We start from the raw sequence: 17,995 nt of genomic DNA on the forward strand, positions 1-17,995 counted from the left end.
TAGTGACAAAGGATGAGGTACTGAACACCACCTTTGCCTCAGTCTTCAATAGTAAGACCAGTTGTCCTCTGGGTACCCAGCCCCCTGAGCTGAAACACAGAGCTGGGGAGCAGAATGGTGCCCCCATAATCCCAGGGGAAATGGTTAGTGACCTGCTACATCACTTGTAAGTCTATGGGCTCCTCCCAAGGTTACTGAGGGAGCTGGTGGAAGTGCCTGTCAAGCCACTTTCCATCATTTATCAGCAGTCCTGGCTAACTGGGGAGGTCCCAGTGAACTGGAATTTAGCAAATGTGGTACCCATGTACAGGACAGGCCAGAAGGAGGATCCAGGGAACTACAGGTCTATCAGTCTGACCTCAGTACCAGGGAAGGTTATAGAGCAGATCACCTTGTGTGCCATCACGTGGCTCATACAGGACAACCAGGTGATCAGGCCCAGTCAGCATGGGTTTATGACAGGCAGGTCCTGCTTGACTAACCTGGTCTCCTATGCAGTGACCCACTTAGTGGGTGAGGAAAAGGCTGTGGATGTTGTCTAACTAGAATTTAGTAAAGCCTTTGACACTGTTTCCCACAGCATTCTCCTGGAGAAACTGGCTGCTCATGGCTTGGACGGGTATACTCTTCTCTGATAAAAAACTGGCTGCATGGCCAGGCCCAGAGTTGTGGTGAATGGAGTTCAATCCAGCTTGCAGCCAGTCACAAGTGGTGTTCCACAGGGCTCAATATCAGGGACAGATCTGTTTAATAGCTTTACCAGTGATCTGGATGAGGGCATCAAGTGCACCCTCAGTCAGTTTGCAGACAACACCAATTTGTGTGGGAGTGTCGATCTGCTTGAGAGTAGGAAAGGTCTACAGAGGGATCCGGACAGGCTGGATTGATGGACTAATGCCAACTATATGAGATTCAACAAGGCCAAGCACAAAGTCCTGCACTTGGGTCACAACAACCCCATGCAGCACTACAGGCTTGGAGATGAGTGGCTGGAAAGCTGCCCGGCAGAAAAGGACCTGGGGGTACTGGTTGACAGCCAGCTGAACATGAACCAGCAGTGTGCCCAGGTGGCCAAGAAGGTCAACACCATCCTGGCTTGTATCAGAAACAGTGTGGCCAGCAGGAGTAGGGAGGTGATCGTGCCCCTGTACTTGGCACTGATGAGGCTGCACCTTGAATACTGTGTGCAGTTTTGGGCCCCTCTCTACAAGAAAGACACTGAGGTGCTGGAGTGTGTCCAGAGAAGGGCAACGAAGCTGGTGAAGGGTTTTCAGAATAAGTCTTATGAGGAACAACTGATGGAACTGGGGTTTTTTAGCCTGGAGAAAAGGAGGCTGAGGGGAGACCTTATGGCTCTCTACAACTACCTGAAAGGAGGTTGTAGCGAGGTGGGTGTTGGTCTCTTCTCCCAAGTAACAAGCAATAGGACAAGAGGAAACGGCCTCAAGTTGTGCCAGGGGAGGTTTAGATTGGACATTAGGAAAAACTTCTTCACTGAAAGGGCTATCAAGCACTGGAACAGGCTGCCCAGAGAAGTGGTTGAGTCACCGTCCCTGGAGGTATTTAAAAGACATGTAGATGTGGCGCTTAAGGACATGTTTTAAAGGTGGACTTGGCAGTGCTAGGTTAACTGTGGAACTCAATGATCTTAAAGGTGTTTTCCAACATAAGTGATTCAATGATTTCACTTAGGCAACACACTTTCTAAGCTTGAAATACATTATAGCATGGTCACAGTTCCGGCTTGCAATCAGAGGTTTTCTGGAGACCAGAACAATTTAATATATAGTAACACTAGAACAAAGTTTTACATAGAAAGTCAGATTCTATGAAGTTGGTGCAATAAAAATTAGTAACCTTGAAAAACACCTTGAAAATTTCTTCATCAGAGGATGATATTTCAACAACAATACAGAAAGAAATGAAGGTAACTACAATGAGAATCATGGAGAAAGGAAAGAAAGAGGAAGGAGCCTTGAAAGAGAAGATAACTCTGAATTACCCTTTAACCCTTGTGGTAAAAGTCCAGATAGTTTTCGGTGACTGCAACAACACATCGACAGGGCAAGACCACCCATTGTCTGTAAGCACATGTTCCTGGACATGTTGTGTGTTAGGGCTGCTAAGGTAACAGAACAAAAAGGGATGATCAGGGTTGGAAAGGCAGTGTATGTAAAATCTAACAACTGACAGTTCCCAAAGCACGTAAGACAAAGCCTTCCACTGACAGCACCAGAATGCCAGCTGCTGTGGGGTATTACACACAGGTACAGCTGCTTAACCACACCGTTCCTTCATTAAGAAGTCAGCATTTATTCCTGTGTGGAAGCTCTACTCATTTCTGCCACTGCAAAGACCACCAGCCCCGATGGACCTAGCATTTAACACAACAAACTCTCAGCCTTTTGCTCCCTTCCAGCGCATTTTGGGAGTACAGTCATGTCAGTAGCTCTATTGGGGTTGTTCACTGGAGCAAGATTCTGGCCACAGTTCTTCAAGTGTAAACTTTTCCTCCTAGAAGATAAAAACAAGAGTTATAGAAAGCAATCCAACAAACCAGTGTAAAAATTCTCACTGATTTAATGTTCTGGTGCCCGGTTTGAACGCAAACACACATCAAACTTAGCAGCAGTAACAAAAGGTGAAGAACCATTCCAGAGCTTCACAGAAAACAGGTTTAAAAAAAGTTGAGGAACATGTTGTCATGGCTTAACCCCAGCTGGCAACTAAGCCCCACACAGCTGCTTGCTTGCTCACCACCCCAGTGGGATGGGGGAGAGAATCAGAAGGGTAAGAGCAAGAAAACTCATGGATTGAGATAAAGACAGTTTAATAGGTAAACAAAAAAACTGCACACGCAAACAAAGCAAAACAGGGAATTCATTCACCACTTCCCATGGGCAGGCAGGGGTTCAGCCATCTCCAGGACAGCCAGGCTTCATCACGCCTAACGGGTACTTGGGAAGACAAACACCATCACTCTGAATGTCCCTCCCTTCCTTCTCCTTCCCCCAGCTTTATATGCTGAGCATGACGTCATATGGTATGGACTATCCCTTTGGTCAGCTGGGGTCAGCTGTCCCAGCTGTGTCCCCTCCCAGCTTCTTGTGCACCCCCAGCCCACTCGCTGGTGGGGTGGTGTGAGAGGTAGAAAAGGGCTTGGCTCTGTGCAAGCACTGCTCGCAGTAACTAAACATCCCTGTGTTACCAGCACTGTTTTCATCACAACCCCAAAACATAGCCCCATACCAGCTACTGTGAAGAAAATTAACCCTACCCCAGCCAAAACCAGCACATATGTGGATAAAACGTGCATTTATTTCTTAAATTCCTCCCGCACTTTAAGTTAAATCAGCTGTAAGTTATAAAATATAAGCTATAGAAAATTAAAGCAATTAAAAATACAAACTTCTTGTCAGCATATTGTTGTGTTGAAATACAGAGTTTTCTCTGCAGAGGGATCAAAGAACCACATTGCCACAGATTCACAGCAGCCAGCCAGGGTTACTGCTTTGTTAGAGAAGAAACACACAACTGCTCGGGACACTCAGTTGCTTCGCTCAGGTTTATTTTCTTGATAAGGGATGTTGATAGAGATGAGAGTTGATAAACCACAGTCTGAGTTTTGCTTTCAGTGGCAGGATGGGAGCTGCTTGTCAGGAGGCGTCTCTGCATTTGCTTTCAAGCTGGGTGACAGCCCTGAGACCCCCTCAGGCTGCCTTTCTGCCTCAGCCCTGCAAGGCAGCCTGGGGCTGGGACAGACCTCTGCAGTGCCTGTCCACACATTCGGCTAGATCAACATCAGTCCTCCCATGCTACCTCTGAAAAATGATTTCACTGATCTCTCATCAATACACATACTGTTTGGGTAAGCTGTTTGTTTGGGTTACTGAAGACACTGAATGCTGCTGGTTGTCAGTTAATTCTATTCAACTAAAATCTGATTAGGTTTCCTTGTAAGATTAGTGATATACCACTCTCACATGAATACGATGCGATTTTTAATGCTCCTTCAGAGTAAACCTAAATAAACAATGTGATGCATTATTAACATTTGCCACGTATGTTTCTTTTCTTTCTGGGAAAGCACGATATTAAGAAGCCCAGCTCACTTGGGCTAGGGCATGCAGGCCTTGCAAAGTCTCGGTTGAAATGAAAACAGCACGCTACCACGCAGCTTTGCCGGGTCATTTACGTTCTGTTATGGAGATAGCTGGAATATTCTCCATACAGCTCCCACCCTGGTGCTGTAACAGTTTCAACATTTTTCCCTCAGGGAGACCATTAGCCCCAACAGCAGAGTCAACCACATCCCACATAAGATGCTTGGAGAGGCTAACTGGTCACAGGATTTCAGGGAAAGGGCCCACCGCAGAGCACATTAGGCAAAAGGAAGAATCAAGTTTTCAACGTTTTTTTTTCTGGCTCAAAGAGAAAACAAAAATGTTGCTGGAAGAATGCCTAAATCCCATCTCAGTGACCTTGTGACATGCCCCTGTTGCTATGGATAGGCATCCTGAAGAGACAGCTGCAAACATGTTTGCTTTGAACTTACCTCTGTGCAGTTTCCAGTGCATTTCTTTTCTGATAAAAGTTTGGTTTTTCTGCCAAAGAAAAGACACAAAGGAAGGAATCTTGTATAAAAACCTTTCTCTATTTTATGAAGGGAGAAAGTACGTATTTTGAAATCCTTGAGGAAGAGTGATGACTTTAAAGGAATTTTTGAATTACTTCTTCAGTAATTAAAGAAGGTAATATTGATGTTAATAGAATGTTTTAGAGGCTAAGACAAAACCTCTAAACATCACAAAACAGATACTTTCCAACTAGCTACAGGTCAGCGCAAATACATAAAAATAAACAAGCTCCTTTTAATCTTATTTGTATTTCAGTCTTAGTAGAAGTCCAGACTTTTTTGTTTTTAATTCTTTTTAAAGGGCTGTTTATTTGAATTTTTAAGCTGGATGTTGGCTTGTTTTTTTGCCTTCTGAATGTTTGTTTATTGATTCAGCACCAGCATGTGAATATCCAAACCCCGGCAGGCTCGTATATATCAATGCTTAGAGTTATTACTTTTCCTAAGCAGTACAGTCATTTTTAACCCACTGCCATATGGCTCACTTCTCATCTTCTGTGCACATGTTCATACATATAAACACATATGATACTCAATTTATTTAAAATGTACCCTCAGCTTTCTCTGAATGTTTTTCTCACTTGGCACCAACCATATATCCTGTTTCCTCTCATGTATTTTAACAGGAAAAATTCAAAACAGCCTAAAAAGCCATGCACCTTCCTTGACTTGGCTTTTGAAGAATTTCTCTGAATTTGGTCTCTGTGCTGTCATCACAGGAACTCTAACCCATGCCATAGCTAAAGGCACAAAAATTTCCTCTATTAAAATAGGAAAGGGAGAGAAAGCTGGCCCAAAATGGGCATGAAAGCAACACGGTTTAGCCATGGTTCAGAAAGCACAGACCATCTTCCAAGAGTCCTTTGGACCAGACCTGCCCATTGCCTTATCATGCAACGCTTAAACTCATCTTCTAATATCACGTCAAAGCCGTCCTCAACACAGTTTAGTCTTTGCCCCTCCACCCCCGGTAACATGTTTAGAGTTTACCTGTGTATATAGATGGGGAAACCCTCCAGCAGGCAATTCAACAGTCTCCTCCAGGCTGTTCAAGCTTGGAGACACACACCCGTTTCCTGAAGCCCAGGACGGCTGTTTTGCCATAAACCACACAAGGCAGAGGATTACAGCAAGTGGTGGAGTGTGGTTTTAACCCAGCACATGACAGTTTCCTCTAACTGAATGGTAGAGACACCAAGAGCTGCGCATGACCTGGCAGCTGAGAAGGAAAAGCTGGAGCTGTGCCATCTGTACCACTGCCATACCTGATCACAAAGCCAGCATCCCAGCGCTGAGGGGCTTGGGGCTGCACACAGCAGAGCACTGCTGCCTGTTCTCTCATAACAAAGCATGAGGAATCGTGTACCCAAAAGCAGTTGCTTGAGGAGCACGAGACAGACAGACTGAGCTTTGGCGTGACCACTTTATTATATATTTTATATTTCAAACCCAACCACACACATACCTTGGAATTCAGAGGAAAGTCCTGTGCATGTGGGCACAGCCGGACACCATTGGTACAAATACACTGTTTTAACGTCACGCTGTCAGAATCTCTGCAGTGCTGTAAGGCAGCATGGGCTGGGTTCTGAAAGTTGCTTCTTCCTAGGCTGTAATCTTGCTTAGATATGATGAGGGCTGCTAAGCTTCAGAAACATCCAGAAGGGGTAGGATTTAAGCAGCCGCGCTTCCTTTGCTTTGGCAGGTTGTTTTTAACAGGATGCTTTTAAAGCACCATGAAGTACCCACTAGTCCTCTCTGGCCTTGCTGACTCTGACCACTGACAGTACTTAGGAGGCAAAGCTCCACTTTCTTAGTCAGTAGCACTTAAGATTTGCAAAGTGAACTAGGTTTTATAGGTTTCAAGAAATTTAGTTCACATACTAAAGACTGAGTAACCAACTGAAAATTAAATACTAATGAGAAGTGCTAGTAATCTCCAGTTCTGAATTAATGCTTTGGTAAGTTTGCCTACAGATCTGCGAATAACTCCATTAGAATAGTTGACTTGTGAGAATTCATTACTTGTAAACATTACTTAAAATCGAAAACACATAAATGATTTGTCATGGTATAAATCACATTTGATATAGAAACGTATCTCCAAGAATCTACTTTGTGCTCTTTCTTCCGAAGCAGACACTGCAGTCAGTTAGCAAGTCAACTTATTTCTGCTATCATAGAAAACAGAGATTTGTGACGCTAGATAACTAAAAGCACTAAAATCTGCATTGCCACATCAGATGTGTTCACACAGTGAAGCGCTGTGCTAACTAGCCCACAGCTCCCTTTGTACGGGCACTTGAGACCTTCCAGTATGTTGAATTACATGGAGCTCAGAGACTGTAGCCATGTAAACAGACATGGTGAACGTCTTAAATACAAGCTGACTTCACCCTTTGCCCCCTTCCGGATGGAACAGCTAGCAGTTCAAGCAACTCGCACACTAATTTTTCTCTGAAACAGCCCCAGTCAGTTACAGATACACTGATGTCCCTATGGCGTTAAGACATACCAGGTCCAAAATTTGAGGATATTGCATCTGTTTTTTAAAGCACAAGACAAAGATTTCTAAGAACGGAGAGAAAAAGGTTATTGATGTACTTCCCAGAAAAATCAGTGAAACAACAATAAAGCAGCCTGAGTTTTAGGGTTTTTTTGGTTTCATGTGAAAAGGCAGATTTTATCAGATATCACATAGGATCCAAAGAGGTGCAGAACTGAACTGCTAACAGCAGCCAATACTTTCTTACTCAAACGTCTTGCTAGCTGTTCTACTTTTGACTTTTTCAGACAGCAGTGAGCGCCTGGAGCTACATCAGGCAAGCAACAGCACAAGTGGAGTAACGCCGAGCATGCCGGCATCCAGGCAGTTTTGCTGAGGACTTACCCTGGCCAAAGGCATATAAAATGGGAACAGAGGAAGTCTTGGTCACAGACGCTCTCCTTCTGATCAATCCAACTGCTCTGAATGGAGTATTGCATATACTCCTAGGAGATTTTAAAAGGTAACCTGTGTATATTTTATCTTGCCTAAGCAAGCTTATTCGGCACAGGTTCCCACGTTTTTACTCTTTTCAGTATCCGACATTGCAAGTCAAGAAAATGTCTTTGCAGCATCCGTTATTCTGTTTAGATGGTCGTCGGCTCTTGATCAAATCAAGGGCCAGTGTTCCTGGTCTCTTTACAACTACACATATCCATCTTGTACCTCGTGCCCATATTTTACACACCCCATGTGCAAGTCTAATTCAGTTATTCAGAAAATTCCAATAAATTGTTCAACCTTAAATTACCATAAGGTACTCTGTATTTATTAGCAGAGACACATGGAACAGGGAGAATGAACAGCTTCAAAGAGAAAAATCATTAAAGGCCAATCAGCAGCAATTTCAGTGATAGAGTGACTGAATTAGTATTCAGTGGATCTTATTTCTTTCCCCACTAAACCTCACTTCTTTTGATAAAAATAAATTATTACTTCTGCATCATTTCTTTCAACTTAAGGCATCTGCTCAATACTTGGCCTCTGAGCTCTTTAAGTTTGGGTATAACGCAATTCTGAGATACCATACGTTTAATCCTCAGCACAGGAAAACCAGAGGATTCATAACTGATGTTTTCACTTAAAGCAGCTATCATGACATTAAAACGCATTTATGCCGGACTTACAGGTGTTTGCATTTTGATGTGGGACAACAAGCACAGGAAAACTTAAACAGGAAAAAGATAAACTGAAACCATAATACAGATTCCAAGGGGCCTCTGAATTAATAATCAGGATTTCTTCACATTCCAGAACTTATCCCCAAGTGTAAATCCATGTTTTAGCATACAGCAGAATATCTACACTTAAGGTCAGTCTGCTGGCTTCACAACAGACTCAGGAAGAGGTTAAAGAATCTCTGCTTTGCTGTCAGCAACGTTGAAAGATTCTCCTCTCCGGAATCCACCCCATTTCCCCCAATACTTCAAGGCACTGTGAATACATACATGTGTGTGCATATATAGATGTAGACGAAAATACAAACACATATACACACACACACAACTGTTGCACATTCAGAATGCAATTAATACATTAAGAGAAGCTAGTGGATAAAGTATACTCATCATAGCAAAATAGGAGTGACAATCTAAAAAGATTATTTAAAATTTGAGTTTCTTGTGTTGTTCTTAACAATTCCTTGCAAGTGCCAATTTAATTAGATTGCAAAAACACATTGGAATGGTTTATAAAGGATATTTTGCCTACAGCATTAGATCAGTAAAGAGTATAATAAGTATTTTCCAGGTCTACACCTGAACTTGTTAATTATATCTGTCATTGTATTTTAATAGTTACCCAGCTACCACATCATGCTAAACATCTTTGTTAAATTTTTCAGAAGTAGCTTAAACCTTTTTTAAAAGGAGAAAAAAAATTACTCCAGCAAATAATTCTCCAAGCAAAGCAGTACTAAACCTTGAGTTTGAAATTATCGCAATAGTCTTGACCAAAAGGCTTGGCTGATACACGGTTCTTCTACCTCAAAGACTGCAGCAAAGTTGGCTTTTGACCTTGCTGATCTTTTCTATAGCACAAATGCAAATGCTTTGCATGGGGAGGGGAAGAAATAAATCTCACTAGATTTCCAGAAAGCTGTTACGAGTGGCACATAGGACTGTCAGCACAAAATTTGAAACCAAACTAAAAATTGTTATTACATGCTAACGTGTGATTGACTCCAGGCTTCAAGTTCATCTAATCTGCCTAATGAGAATAGAAAATATAAACTGACAGAAGGCAAGGAAACGCAAAAGTTATACTGGTAATAACGTCCACTATTGAAACAAAGCACAGCAAATGGAAATAAAATATAAGCTTCAACCATATTTGTTACTCTCACAGGTCTGCTGTTTCATTACTGAAAAGACCCTTTTTCACACAAGACATATGTACAGACCAAATCCTTTCTCTTCTCCTTCACTCTCCTGCAAAAAATACCCCCTGGTTTGAGGTAGGGGGAGGGGAAGGAAGTGCAGATCTTTCCTTCTTCCATCTAGAACGGTTTCCCCAGATCATCTGGGCCTTGTACACAACAGACACAGGATGAGAGGATGCAATGTTCACTTTAACACAAGAATACGCCTGAATACTTACCAACCCCCACCAGAAAGTACCTCTGTAAATGTGTATGTTGGCAGATAGAGAGATGAAAGAGACTGTACGGGGGTTTCACAGAAATTGCAGCAACAGAACCACAGCATGGTGGGGGTTGGAAGGGACCTCTGGAGATCATCTTGTCCAGCCCCCCTGCTAAAGCAGGTTCACCCAGAGCAGGTCACACAAGACCGCATCCTGGCAGGTTTTGATATCTCCAGGGAAGGAGACCCCACAACCTCCCCGTGCAGCCTGTTCCAGTGCTCTGTCACCCTCAAAGTAAAGAAGTTTTTCCCCATGTTCAGATGGAACTTCTGTGCTCCAGCTTGTGCCCGTTGCCCCTTGTCCTGTCACTGGGCGCCACTGAAAAGAGCCCAGCCCCATCCTCTTGACAGCTGCCCTTTACAAGCATTGATAAGATCCCTTCTCAGTCTTCTCCAGGCTAAACAGCCCCAGGTCTCCCAGCCTTTCCTTGCAGGAGAGATGCCTCAGCCCCCTCATCATCCTCCTGGCCCTCCACTGGACTCTCTCCAGTAGTTCCTTGTCTCTCTTGAACCGGGGACCCCAGAACTGGACACAGCGCTCCAGGTGCGGCCTCACCATGCGGTGCAATAGGCCACGTCTTGCCAACAGACATGACCTTGCAGGGCAGACACCCGTCAGAACTCTGCCCTAACAGAAAGCTCCTTAACGTAACAAGGCTTATTTTAAAGATTTTCTTATTTCTATTCTTCCATTTTGTTTCAGTAGCACAGGAAGTATGAACATTTGAAATGAACAGAAATCTTTCAAAATAATTAAAAACCCCTTTATTAATACATTTAACAGGTTTTTTCCATTTATTTAAGCTTGTAGAAGAATACATGATACATTCCAAATACACAGCCAAGGAAAATACTAAAAAAGAATATTAGAAATAAATAATGCAAGTAATAGCCAAATATTTTCTCAGAAATTCTGTAAACAGATTGTGATTGGGACCTCACAGGAAGTACTGTGTCTTAAAATGTAACATTTCAAGAAATAAAATCCTAGAAAAATTGGACATATGGTTCTCAGAAAACAACCTCTTTTAAATACCCACATTCTATACTTTGTGCGAGCCTACATTAATATGCTAAACAAATAAGCCTTAAAATTAAGTGAACACAGAAATGGAAATGCTGATAGGAAGTGTCTCCCTGCGGCTTGCAGCCATTTCATTATAGTAGCTTGCTGTGCAACAGCATGCAAGGTTCCTCAAGGCAGCAAATCTTTTAAATAATAAAATGTCCTTAACTCTCATAGAAAGCAAAATAAAAGACAGAATATCTGACATATCCTTTTGGAGAACACCATGGTTGCAAATAGATGAGTAACGTGGAAAAAGGGATGAACCTCTTCCTCATGATCAGCTGTTCCCAGGAGGAAACAAGAACTCCCTTGAAACAGTCACACGTTTGGGCAGAATGTGAGTTTTAGTCATTACGTATTGCAATACAGCCTCTGAAGAGGTAACCCTTTTACTCGACGTTGTTTCCTCTGTTGCAGGAGACAGCAGAAGTATGTTTCCAGATATCTAACCCACAGCAAGGAGAATTTGACAAAAGCCAGCTGAAATTCTCATCTATGCTGAAGCTTCCTGCAACAGACTCGAGGTGACAAAACCATGTTGCCTATGAATCCTTCACTCCTTCATTCCTGTTCCCCAAATATCACATGTTCTTAACTGCTTTCCCACTGATTAAATCTCTCGTTACTAAGTAATATTCATATAAATTACAAAGCATTTACTTTATGCTGCAAAGTAATCAACTACATAAAATCTTTTCTAGAGGACCTCCATATGAATTCTACCACCTTGTTTGACATTATTGCTCAACAATGAAAATTTAAATGCAAAACAGTCACGAAACAGTAATACATTCACTTAGCCTTTTTAAAAAAAAGCATTTTCAAGACAGTTTTAAAAAAATACAATGAGAAAGGAAGGTTTGCCAATCAAGTCTGTTTTAGCTTACCCAGGTAAGAGAAAGGAAAATCTTTTCAGTATTGGATATAGAATATAATACTACTGTAAGGAGGAGGAAAATCAGGTTCCTTGAAAAGCTCCTGCATTTGGAGGGTTGTTTGCAAGCCACAACTGCTTGTCTCCCTCTTACATTCTCACTATATTATTTAATCATTTCACCGATACAAATCTGAAGAATTTACAGCAGTCAAAACAACCACAACTAAGAAACTGTTAGTCCATAAAAAAGGAACGCTTACTTTCCTCTCAATAGATCCTTACAGGTCTGAAGTAATATTGGAACAGATGCAAACTATTAGGCCACTTGTTGTATTCGGGTCTGTCTCAGTACTTTGGTACCACAGATCACAGCAGCATTCCTGCCAGTACACAATGTATTAGGCATTCTTTGCTATGGAGTTGTAAGCAAACCAGGAAAAAAACCCAAAGAACCCAGGGTGCAGCTGTCACAACTGACCCTTTTTTGGTTTACCTGTATTGACAATGTCAATTTAAATTAAGAAAGAAAAATCTTCAGATATTCAATACAATTAAGCACGCCCGTTTGTTAAACTGAAGCATCCTCACGGCCTGTGTACATCGCAGATATACCACCTTTGGATTTATGCATCACAGACAGAATGGTTAACTAATCACACAGTAACTGCAGTGGTACCTGAGGCAGAAGCAGCACTTGTGAGTTTCCCATCTCAGGTTACAACACAGGTACATTTTTCTGCTAGCCATCTTCTAATCGTAGATCAGTCACTTGAGATGAAGTACAATGTCAAACGAAAATGACACAGCCGAGAGCGTAACTAGACCTTGACTAATACCATTCAATACGTAACCACCAGCTTTACTTTCCTTCAGAAAAAGGCTACTGAAAGCTATTCTAGCGTCTCTTAAAACGTGAACAGATCTCACTGCAAGCATGAGTAAGTCCCAAACCAATAATCTAAAATCTGCATATACAATGAAACTATTCCACTTGAATTAATTACCTGTATAAGAAACATAATACTCCATTCATTCCATTCACATTTCACTCCATACTACTGAATATTACAATATTAAATAATTTTTTTGGCCAACAGCATTTGAATTTGGGGTCCTTTTTCCTTTGTGATACACACTACTTTGCACATCACATGCTTGTAATTCAAGGCTTTATTTTCTTTATCTGATTACTTCTTTCATAGGCAAACAGTGGCATTTAAAAACAGAAGTGAATTCTCAAAACTCATAAGCACAGCACACACAGTCATTTGGAAAAAACAAGGCATAAATCTCTTCACCTATAAAGCAGCAACCTCTGATAACTGCTCTGAGAAAGCTGTTACTGCAGAAGACATTTCCCATAGCTCTGGAAAAGGTTACTTCAGCGACAGCAAAGTTGAAAAACTTTCTCACTATCTTACAGACAAACTCCAACAAAAAATTTTGAATCCCCTGTAAAATATCTCCTTTTTGAACTCCAGCAAATTGTACGGAATTTCTCAGATCATTTACCTAGCCAGTCCTTTAACAAATTATTAACACAAACTACAGCAGAATATACTGAATAATTAATTTCCAGAGTTCACCTTTATTAAAAACAAGGTTTTTGTTGTGAGAACAAATAATCTCTCCCTTGTAGCCTGAAAGCCTAAGATAGGATCATTGGCTTCCAGGGTTGCTACTAGCTGCTTAGCAACCTGTCCCACTTGTCTTCCTTCCTTCCTGTTGTAGAGAACTGTGGACAGCGGGGTCGGCTGACGATAGATGAAAACTCGGCGCAAGCACTCACAAAGAGCAGCGTAGGAGTAATCGGGAGCACAAGCCATGAACTTCTTGTCTTGCTTTGATGCTTGGACATAACCTGCATAGCCCCAAAACAAGTAGAAGGGATAAGAAATATATTGGTTTCAATAGCACTTTAACTGGCTAAGATAAAATCAAACTTAGCTAAAAAAATAATATGCAATTAGTATCAAAAAAAGAAACGAAGATATATATGTTGTTATTTAATAAGCCAATAGGTTTTTCTATGCATTAACCAATTTAATACCAATATACAGCTCTTTCGTACAGCACCTTAACCGGTGTTTTTGATGTATATCTATGTATAGCTAGACACTGTTCCCACATCCAGCCCCTCTCCGCCTCACAAGGTCTTCCACTTTCTCAGTAGGATCAGAAGGCACAGATACACACCTTGGCCCTTAGCAGTCTAAGCAGAGTAACCCTCTTCTATCCTCTCATCTCCCAGTTTGTAATTACATTTACAATTTAAGAGTTCCAAGCCTACCTAATCTTGAACAGACACTTATTAAAACCTGTCTTCTATTTAGCACTGACTGAAAAAACACGAGTTACTTTTGAACACACTGCAACCTTTGTTAATATTCACCAAGAAGGAAAAATCTTCCTTTTCCTCTTCCATTACAGAACTCACCAGACTTATTTCAGCCTGATTTCCTTTCACGCTTTTGTAAAGGGACTTGAGACACGATCTTTGCAAAGCGATCTACCATCTTCCTGAAAGGTTATTTGCTTCAATTCCATTGAATATGTGGCAATGCTCACCCCTGAAAGGCAGCACCTCTGAGAACAGCAAGTGCGCTACAGTTTACTGTTATGTAGCTCTCCCTCTTTCCTTACTATCACAGAGAGAGGTCAAAGTACTTGCACTGGGGCTGGCTGGGATGGAGTTACTTTCTTCACAGCAGACCATAAGGTGCTGTGTTTTGAATTTGTGTCTAAAACAGTGTTGATACCACATGATTTTTTGGCTATTGCAGAGCAGTGCTCGCATGCAGTCCCGGCCTTCTATTTTTCCAACTCTGCCCACACCCCAGTAGGTTGGGGATGTACAAGAAGTCGGGAGGTGACACAACCGGCACAGCTGATCCAAACTGGCCAAGAGTTTTGTCGTGTTTTGGGGGTTTTTCCCTAAATTTTAACCCTAAGACTTCTAAATTTACAAATGCTTGCTACTGTCCTTAAAACATGATTTCTGTTCAAATCCAGCTTGACAGTTTTCATACAAAATGACTAGTAAATATATAGCTAGACTATCAACTAACATGATTGCTGTACTGGAAAATATTAGGACAGCCAGAAAAACTTTCCAAGTGTAAATTCATTAATTTAATTCATCTATTTAAACACTGGCACTAACAATAAAAACAGGATTTAAGCATAGGCTTGCAGGTAAGAGAAGCTTTTGAGCCAGGGGCCTTGTACTTAAATGGGATTTCCCAGAAAGAAAATCGTAGGCTCTTTATTTTTTAAAAAACAAATCTAAAAAACGTCACTGTCCCCTGTTTTTCTGGTTTATAGATACAACCCTGTTAGGAGAAGTGAATTTATATAGCAAGACTAACGAGTAGTCAGTGAAAGACACAGGCTTCTCTGGTAAGAATGTGCAAGATCATGCAACTGCTCCTTCATCCAGCAGCAAATTATCAGACCTTAGCAGTCAAAGGTCTGTTCAAGACCAACTGCTTTTTTGCAACAGAAATTGGTTAGGACGGATACATAGAAGAAAAAACTTGACTCCTCCAGTTTCCCTTTGGTTCCTTCCTGAAGGTTTCAGACTTGAACTGAAAAATATTAATTTTTCCATCATCACCTTTGTATAGCTTGTTAAAAACTAATTCCAAAAGTTCAAGCAGAAGGAGGAGGAAATAGGGCTACTACCATTGCTTTGGTCAATACAATGAATACTGTAGGTTTTGGAAAACCAGCCTTTTAATCTAGAAAATACTAATTTTTACTACTAGCTTTTGCAAAGTACTTCTAAATTTGGTTGTAGGTAAACAAGCGGATGACTTACATCGCCTCTGGCACATAAAAAATGATCTAGATTAGTAAAGAAGTGAAAACTTTAATACTGTAAAATGATAGTACAATAAGGAGAAAGTAGACGAACAATGTTGGTTTTTATCACCTTAGGCCCAAAAAGCCCAAAGATATCATAATTTCCTTCCTGTTATTTTCAAAACAATAGAAACATATTCTTAAAACAGTACTACAAAGCCAGCACAGAAACTTGAAACTAATCGTAATTTGAAAAAACATCTTAAGCCTTATCATCCCCTTTTTTCCCAGCATAATGAAATTTGAAATAAGTAAACAAAGAACAAATTGTGAAATTAAACTCTTTTGTTAGAGGACTTGTTAAGATGCTTGCAGCTTAATTTGATCTTAAGTTAAAATAACAGGCTATTAAAAAAATCATTCATATTACAAAACTAAATAAATTGCAAAAACTCAGAACAAAACCAATTACGTGTTACGGTAACCTATGTGAACTCTATAGAACAGCTAGTACCCTCCCTTTCATTTTGGACCCAGACTGAGAGTGGTGTAGTCAAACAAAAGTATTTGGGGGAGGGAGGGAATAAACTGTCACGCTCACGGCATTGCTGAAGGGATAGGTCTAGGGAACACTTAGAGAACATGAAGACTGCAGCTGTCACAGCAGAAGTAAATTCTGGACCAGATTAATTTTCATGAAAACTGATTTATCTGTTTCTTTCTTGACAGACGCAATACCAGGCTACGTGGACCATCCTATTTGCTCTAATATAGCAATTCTTACTCTTGCATCTGTATTTTTCAAAGTACTTTCTGCTTCTGAGCTTTAGGGTCCTGCTTCCAACAGTGCATAAAAACAAATTCTTAGCCCTGATTGCAAGAAGGCAGCAATAACTAACAATTCTTCACAATCACGTTTTCTATTTTCTGGCAGCATGTAATTTCAGAAGTTAGGGGCTTCTTGAGCCAGAGCCAGTTACACTCTTCATTGATTTTTCCTGTCATGATGTTTTGGGTTTGTTTTTTTTTTTTTTTCGAATTAATGAAAGCCTTCCATGTCCACAAAGTTTTGTGGCAGAGGGTTCCACAGCTTAAATGCGCACATGTGAAGTATTTCTTTCAGCTAACTTTTGAACCTGCTATGTACCAGCACCATTTGATGACCTAGCTCTTACAACAGAAGAAACAGTGAACAGTCACATTCAATTCTTCAGACTTGTCACCTGGGACAACAAGATAGGAAAAATCCAAAGACCTCGATTAAACACTTATTAAAGCATCTTATCATAAGCATATACACACCTAGACATGTCATCAGTGAACTGCAGCTGTTTCCCTGATGATTTCTGTGTGACTGTTAAAATGGTGATTGTGCTTCTAGGTCTTTAACTCAAGTTCACCTATCCAAGGAACGTTCCTTTTTACTGTGCTGTACTCTGCTTGCACATAAAGGCTTACTCTCCTCCCAAGGCATAAACATTTTATTTCTTATGTTCTAATATTTCTAAGCTACTTTGCTGCTATCAACAGAATTATAGTACCTTTCAATACAAGTTTAATTAAGTGAAATATCAACAGAAGCTATACTAAGAGTATTCAGGTAACAAAGTCTCAGATAGAGGAGCGTGCCACAGAAGTTAATTTCCTACCTAAAGCATTAAAAGTCGCAATGTGTTCCCACATGTTCTCTGGTTGGTCAGCATGGGGCTGCCAAAGAAGAGCATCAACATCATGCCTCAGGCAGAAACATGGCATTTCTCTGGGATCCACAACAACTGAGAAAAGATACTGGTTGCTTCCAAGATGAATCTGAAAACAAAACAAAGAAATACAAAATATTGATTCAAATCATAAACAGCAGGTTCTGTCACACGTACTGCCAAAGTTAGATGATCAACAGCTTCACGTTTGCCTGTTGACATAATGTTTGAATACATTATGTTGCATCCCACTGACCAACAGCTCAATACACCACAGGTAGCCAATATATTTCAAGCAGATGCAATTAAGTTTCTTGGGATAATATTTAGGGAAACATTATGTCCGCTACACAAGCAAATGGGAACGTGTTTTGGCTAGAAATGGTTTTCTAGGATAGAGGATCCTGACCTACAGCTTCTGATGTTAGGAAAATAGTCTCTCTAAATAATCATGTCTGGTTTCCTGCAGTGCCAACAGGGAAGGAAATACTGTCCCTCTGCAGTACAAGTTGGAAGAAGGATTAGGTAGAACACTAAAATTCTGAAATATCAACAATTTTTTATTTACTTACAAAACAAAGAAACACAAAAGATTGATTCAAAGCATAAATAATTACTAAATTCCAGATTAGCACTCTCTTCATCAAATATGTCTGAATCACCAAAAACATGCAATAACCACTTCTATTCGCCAGGTATAACCAATTCTGTGAGAAAGACAA

The 17,995-nt window shown here is 40.9% G+C and overlaps 1 protein-coding gene across 2 annotated transcripts in view; it reads right to left on the reverse strand.

The window, feature by feature from the left end:
- Nucleotides 1-10,573: 10,573 nt before the first annotated feature.
- NUDCD1 (NudC domain containing 1) overlaps nucleotides 10,574-17,995 on the reverse strand; it is a 46,102-nt gene continuing 38,680 nt past the window's right edge. For both annotated transcript variants that reach the window (XM_086465007.1, XM_086465009.1), the window contains exons 9-10: nucleotides 17,223-17,382; nucleotides 10,574-13,630 (exon numbers count right to left, since the gene is read on the reverse strand). In XM_086465007.1, the coding sequence (XP_086321133.1) occupies nucleotides 13,338-13,630; nucleotides 17,223-17,382 (453 nt within the window). In that variant the 3' untranslated portion in view covers nucleotides 10,574-13,337. The remainder of the gene's footprint in view (nucleotides 13,631-17,222; nucleotides 17,383-17,995) is intronic.

This window comes from Leptosomus discolor, chromosome 5 (assembly GCF_034619465.1).
Source record: "Leptosomus discolor isolate bLepDis1 chromosome 5, bLepDis1.hap2, whole genome shotgun sequence".
Lineage (NCBI taxonomy): Eukaryota > Metazoa > Chordata > Aves > Leptosomiformes > Leptosomidae > Leptosomus > Leptosomus discolor.